We start from the raw sequence: 7,486 nt of genomic DNA, 5'->3' as shown, positions 1-7,486 counted from the left end.
ATTAAACTATAAACTGATCCAAAATATTTGAACTTTATCGAAGATTTGCCTATTGTTTATTGTTGATTTTTAGATTAATTGGTATAATTTATCAATGTTTATCGCAATTAATAGTCTATTTATTGGCATTTGAAAAAAATGATTTGTTTGAACTACTTTTACCATTTCTTTTGTCACTAAAGTAGGAATGCTACATGCTATTTGTCTACAGGTGTGTTTGACAAAACTAGCTTGTAATTGTATCTGTAACTTTTATTTGTTATAGAGTGTTTGACAAAAGTAGCTTGAAGCTTTTGAAATGTATACAATTATATAAAATTACAATTGTTTAAAAAAGATAAATATACAATTATATTTTTAAGGGAAAATATGGATTTTTATTCTAAAAGCTCAATAACGTTTTTTTAAACGCTACATGAAGTAACTTTTAGATTTGAAATTTTTTGTTTAAACTTAAAGCTAAGCGTTCGTACGCTCAAACAAAGTTCTTTGTTTAAATCGAATTTTTTGTTAAAAGTTAGAAATTCTCAAACGCTCGCTGCCAAACACACATAACTCTTTATGTTTCGATTAACTAAGAGAAAGGAATCATAAAGCTTATAATCTTATATCATGTTTTATTTTGAATACTTATGTATTTATTGTTTAATAATCTTTGTTTTGTGGATTGGTTTAAATGCAAGAAGTAAATTCAAACAAATCAAAAATTGATCCAGAATGAAAACGATAGTCTATAATTAAACTTGAAAAAGACTCCAAGTTCTAATTATTAGATATTTTGAGATGCTAGTAACAAATGGATAACTAATCTTATTCCTCCCATTACTAAATAGCAACTTCCCAAAAACAAGAAACAGACTCAAAGAAGTAAATACCAAAATTACCCTTTGCCAATAATCTGCTAATTTGTCTTTCCCGAATTTCCATTCTTGCCCCTCCTAGTATGGTTTTGTTAGACAAAACAATTATAATGGAATATGTTAAAAAAGATTAAAGAAGACGATGTTAATGTTCCCACTTTTAATGAAATTATATTTAAGAAAGACTTTGGCTTACGAGAGATTGAACCGACTTGTTGATATGTAAAATTATAACATACATATACTCTTTATAGTTGGCAAGTATAAAAAGTGGGGAAATTATTCTGGGCACAAAAACGAACCATATTACAGGTACAAGTACTTTTTAGTTTCTTCTGAAGTTTGAACCCTCGGGTCAGATCAGTTTGATCCGGGCTTTCTTTGAACCGCCTAATTCATTACCCGGTTCTTTGGGCTGGTTCAAAAAAGAAGTGATCCCATCATGTGCAATATACTAACAAATACTTGTTTCCGAAATCACATATGGTGAAAATTTATAGTTTCTAAATACCCAAAAGAGGCTTTGACCAATCACTCAGATTTTCGAATAATTCATTTTTGTGTTCTGATTTTCAGTGAACACACCAAAAAACTTGATTACGAGGGAAAGGCTATCAATGTAAAAGCAAAAGAGATGCTTTTGACCTCCAAAAAGAAACAAGGAAAGGAAAAAAAAAAAAAAACAAAACAAAACTATAAAAAGTGGGCAAATGTAATTTGACTTGATTATGAGAGGGAAAGGCTATAATGTAAATTGTAAAAGCAAGAGAAAAAAGGAAAGGAAAAAAACAAAAGTATAAAAAGTGGGCAAGTGTAATTTGAATTCTCCTCATCTCCTGTATGACTATATCATAGTTTTTTGTCCCTTTGTCTTTATTTGTGCTAATAGTTTATCTGCTGCTCATCATCTTCCACCCCATCTGTTTACTATATATATAGATCATACGAAATTCATATATCATATATAGATATGGATATGGATATGGATATACCTAAAGGAACCATCGTCTTCACCACCATCGGCCGACCCCACTATGGGTTCGATGTTTTCTCCACTCCACTGCCTCTTAATCTCCAAGAGTTTTCAGAGCACCGCCTCACCGACGGTGTTTCTGTCAATTTCAATGCTCAATTCATTGGCCCTGATGAACAACACCGCCTGGTTTATGTTTCCGAGAGAAGTGGATCATCCCAAATCTATCTAGATTCAGAACCCTTACCCTACTCTGCACCTGAAATAAGTCTCTTCCATGATCGCCCCATCGTTAGAGATGGACATCTTTACTTCATATCCGCTCACGAAACCTCCGATGCATCCTTCAAGAGCTGGTCCGCCCTTTACACCCTCCAGTTAGATGTAGACGATGCTGCTAAAACTAAAACCCTGTCTCGCTTGACTCCTTACGGATGTGTGGACTATAGTCCATCCCTTTCTCAATCCGGCGACCTCGTCGCCGTTGCCTCTTATGGTTTTCGCCCTTGGGCCGGCGAATTTCACCACCTCGAAACGGATATCGTTGTTTTCCGTCTTTCAGACCCCACAAATCGCTGGCTCGTATGTTCACAAGGTGGATGGCCTACATGGTCTGGCGACTCTGTGATTTACTTCCACCGACAAGCCGACGATGGATGGTGGAGCATTTTCAGACTCGACTTACCCTCCAAGTTTGATCTTTCTCCACCTCCTGCTCCTCAACGTGTCACTCCTCCAGGTGTTCACTGCTTTACGCCGGCTGCTATGCATAACCGCCCACAAGTTGCTGTCGCGACTCGCCGAAAGGGCGATACTTTCCGCCATATCGAAATCTTGGATGTGGAATCCGGCGAGTTTTATCCTGTAACCAAGTTTCTGAATCCTAATATTCATCACTACAACCCATTTGTTTCTCCGCAGTCGGGGTTCCTCGGTTATCACCGGTTTAGAGGCGGTGATTCTGGAGAGGGTGAGTCCATAATTCCAAACTTAAACCTGGTTTCATCCCCGGTTAAGGGTCTTCGAATGGCGAGGGTAAATGGGGGGTTCCCTTCAGTGTCTCCTGCTGGAGATCTGATCGCCTTCAATCCTGTCTTTGACTCAAATGGCGGTGTTGACATTGTGAAATCAGATGGATCAAAGAGGTGGAGTCTGTTGAAGGGACGAACATCATTCTACAATTCATGGAGCCCCAAGGAGGAAAACGTCATCTTCACGTCGATCGGGCCTATATTTGATTCTGTTAAAGCGACGGTGCAAATTGCACGAATTTCCTTTGATTTTAAAGGAGATGGAGAAGATGATGTTGAAGCTGAAATCAAGATCTTGACGAAGGAGGAGACGGGCAACAACGCTTTTCCTTCGTGTTCACCGGACGGGAAAAGTGTGGTATTCCGATCAGGGCGGTCGGGCCACAAAAACCTCTACGTAATGGACGCCGTGGAAGGAGAATTTAAGTTTAACGGCGGCATCCGACAGGTAACGGAGGGACCATGGATTGACACAATGCCGAGCTGGTCGCCGGACGGGAAGCTCATTGCTTTTTCTTCCAACAGACACAATCCGGAGAATGCAGAAGCGTTCAGCATATACGTCATGAGTCCAGACGGGAGCAATACACGTAGGATCTACGTGGCTGGAGCTGAAGGGTCTGAAGAGGTGGATAGGGAAAGGATAAACCATGTGTGCTTCAGTGCTGATGGGGAGTGGTTGTTGTTCACCTCCAATATAGGCGGAGTGACGTCGGACCCGGTCTCCCTACCTAATCAGTTCCAGCCTTATGGAGAGCTTTATGTCACCCGTCTGGATGGTACCGGCGGTCTGCGGAGGCTCACTTGGAATGGATACGAAAACGGGACTCCCACGTGGCATCCTGTTCCTGTTCCTGAGTTGGTGAATTCCGGGGATAAGTTGTTGGGTCGATTTGATGAACCACTATGGATCAAATGTGATTTCTAATCACACCACACTCGACTCAACAAGACAACAATAAACAATAAATAAAATTCCGATGGAAACTAGATCTGTTTGGTCGCATGGGATTTGTAATTAATGCAAAAATAAAAATAAAATAGCAATGGTTCCTTGTTTTGGTGAGAGTCGTAGTTTTGATTCTTAAATTTAAAAATTGATAGGTTGTATGGGATTTGTATCTCTGTTTTATGAATATTAATATTGCATTTTTGGTCGCATGGGATTTGTATCTGTGGTTTATGAATATTAATATTGCATTTTTGGTCCTTACTTTATATAAAAATGACTAACCAACCATTTTTCAACAATTTATTATTACTATTATTATTATATACCAATTTTATTTGTTTTTTATTTTAATAGAATTTATATAGATTTCTTATAAAATTATATATATATATATATATATATATATATATATATATACTTTTCCTAATTTAATTCTTGAAACGGATACCTTATATGATGAGTATTGAATGACAAACATAACATAATTGTACATGACGTATTATGTGGTGTACCTCTTAAAATTCAAGAAATATGCAATATGCTTTATAAAGAAGTAAAGATAAAGATAAACACTAATTTTATTTCTCATATTTCTCGTTAAACTCAGATTTTCTCACAATCAAATACCCAATAACCCTAATCGGATACCTGTCGTCATTGCCCTCATCCACCAAAGTCACCGCCCTCATCCATCCAAGTAACGGTTATGCTTATCTTGATACTTACCCTTCTTTTCTCCCACACTACCATCGCACCAATAGTGAACCACAATCCACTCCGCAACCTCCACCACCCACCGTATCTGACGTCTCCACAATCTCTCTTCCTTCGCACCACTTTTCGGCAACGAATCCCCACGATGATCCATCTGCACCTCTCTATATATATAAACTCACTCTCTAATGCGACCACCACTCATCGTTAAAGACACCGTCATCACCGCTGCCCCACTTCCGCCATCAATTGGTGCCCAAGCATTGACGACATCCCTGCTACGGTCCTCACTGAAAAAGGTAACACATTTCTTCTAAACCTGATTGTTTTGTCTTAAAAGTAAATGGTTATGAGTGTAAATGATTTTGATTGTTTCTTTCAAATTGTTGTTTTATCTTTTTTTTTTTATAATTGTATTATACAAAAATGTATTGTTTTTATCCCAATGTAGGAATTGTTTGAATTGGAGAATGCAAAACATGACCGTACAAGTGACTTGAAGGATGATTCATGTTTGATACTTGCATAAACACCACCAGAGTTGATGTGAGTTAGTGTTTTATCCCCTTTATGTGTGTGTATATATATGTGTGTTTGTGTGTGTGTGTGGGGGGGGGGGATGCAAACATACACACAGGTAAAAAAAATTCTTAATCAAGCTTCGAGTGGGATTGATTTTGGGAATTCATGGAAAAGGTAAGTTAAAACAATTTCATCTTGATTCTTGAATAGGTAAACGCTTTATAATTGAGGCTGCTATCGAGGGCATTTTGCTCATCAATCATGAGTACATACAAAAACTCTAATTTTCTTCATTGATTTTGTATTTGTTCTTCACCTAGCCCCCTAAGTTGTTTTATTACAGGTTGAACCATCTGACCATTTTTTTTTCTTTGTACCATTCAGAGGGTTTTTTTTAGTTTGTTGATTGATTTCCATTTGCTCAAGCAATGATATTTTATTCACAGTCAATCAACTGCAAGTTAATGTTACGGGTGCAATAGAGCCTATAAATAGTGAAAGATGAGTAAACTGCTATTTCAACTAATATGGACGCACAAACCCACAAGCCCAAACTCATGGAGGTAAACCGTTAATTTTTATCTACATAACAAAATGAAAGTTTTATATTATTCCTTAAAAAGATTACATAGGCGTTCAAGTTCACCCTAGACAATGCCTCTAATAGGCTACATCATATGATACTATGGCTATTGCATAACTCGGTCTTCGGATATGAACTCCTCATCCTCGATTTCTCGCGTTGTTGTCTGCTTCATCGAGGATCATGTGGAATGCCCTTGGCCTTGGTGGCGTTTCTGGCCTTGCTGCCTCGTTTTTCTTCGGGCAGTCTTTAGAAACATGCCCTTCTTTGTTACATCTGTAGCACACCCTTTTGTTGGATGTACACTTGCTGGCGTAATGCCCTGTCTTTCCATATTTGTAGCAAGTCACCTCCTCGCTACATTTCCCGAAGTGTTTCTTTTTACATTTCTCGCACCACTTAGCTTCACCTCCTCCTCCTCCTTCAGTCTTCGAGAATTTCCTTTCTTTGTTGGATTTCGAAGATCCTTCGTACTTCCTTTTCTCGCCAACTTCAGCTCTCTCCAGACCTTTTTCCCTAATCTGGGTCTCAACATTCCTAGCTGCTCTAACGGCTGTTTTCAAGGTAGTTGCCATTTTGACTGTTGGGCCAAAGTCTGTGGGCAGACCGTTAGCAAACCTATCGATCTTGGAGAGTTCAGTAGGCACCAAGTAGGGGAATAGCTTCATCCTCTCGGTGAATGCGGTGGCATACTCATCCACGCTCATCTTTCCTTTCTTCAGGTTCTGAAATATGTTGTTTAGGTCTATCAGATCTATCTCTGAGCAGTACTGCATTTTCAACTGCTCCACGAATGCTTCCCAAGACATTCACATGGCTTCTCCTCGTGGAATTGTATCTGCCAACAACTTCCACCAACTTAGCACTCCAGTCTTTAGTTGTCTGACTGTAAAGACAGTCTTTTGCTTGTCGCTACAGTCACAGCTCTCAAACACCATCTCCATTTCGGAGATCCAGTCCATAATCTCAACCGGCTTCGGGCTTCCGGAAAGACTTGGTGGCTTGGCACCCAAGAAATTCTTATACATCCGCCCATCCTTGTCGTTTCCCCTCTCCGGGTCATTCCTTCGTTCTCCTTGAGTCCCAGCTTGACTCACATGGCGGCTATAGTTCCCTTCCTCCGATTGCTCGAGACTCAGCTCGGGTTGCTCAACGGGCACGGTAGGTTCGTCCCTATTCAACATTTGTCTCATTTCTTCCCTTTGTTCGGCTAACATAGCCCAAATCATGGCTTGTACTCCAGCCATGGTGATTGGCTCGGGTGCAACTTCTACTACAACAGGTATTTGTTGAATCACTGGGGGTTGATTCATATTCCCATTCGCATTCCCAGCTCCACTGCGGGTTCTTGCCATCTTGATCTATACACCGAATACGGTGAATTTAGATCCTTATTTAGGATAGACGTTTAAATCATCCTTATCTCTCCGAAACGTTTACATGTTAGTTCTAATATCGTAGTCGTACATTTAGAATCCTAAACACATAAGGTTTCCAGATCCGGTCGGCAACAGACCATAGATCCGAACAAATAACAGCATATCAGGCACAAAACATTTAGCACATAAAAACATTTTAGGCATAATTCCTAAAATAAGCTAGTGCTCACACCTCACAATCATCGCTTAGCATTCTAAGTTTAAGTCTAGAAATCCTACAAATTCCTAGTTCGCTTAAACTAATGCTCTGATACCAACTGTGACATCCCCATTTTCACGGCCAGAAAAGACCGATTTTGTTTATGCTTTATAAAAATCAGAGTACCTCTTTTAATAAAAATGTTGCGGAATTTGTTCCCAGTAAAACATGATAAATACGTTATCAAAGCATTTCCGAAGAAAAATATTTTTA

The 7,486-nt window shown here is 39.0% G+C and overlaps 1 protein-coding gene across 1 annotated transcript; it reads left to right on the top strand.

The window, feature by feature from the left end:
* The first annotated feature begins 1,739 nt into the window (after nt 1–1,739).
* LOC145156256 (tolB protein-like protein) lies at nt 1,740–4,025 on the top strand. The gene has a single exon (XM_079075697.1). It carries the CDS (start codon nt 1,831–1,833, stop codon nt 3,790–3,792), a length of 1,962 nt encoding a protein of 653 aa, XP_078931823.1. The 5' UTR covers nt 1,740–1,830; the 3' UTR covers nt 3,793–4,025.
* Nucleotides 4,026–7,486: the final 3,461 nt, after the last annotated feature.

This window comes from Lactuca virosa, chromosome 1, assembly GCF_052849685.1.
Source record: "Lactuca virosa cultivar CGN04683 chromosome 1, Lactuca_virosa_CGN04683_v6, whole genome shotgun sequence".
Lineage (NCBI taxonomy): Eukaryota > Viridiplantae > Streptophyta > Magnoliopsida > Asterales > Asteraceae > Lactuca > Lactuca virosa.
This window is presented reverse-complemented; position numbering and strand designations above follow the sequence as displayed.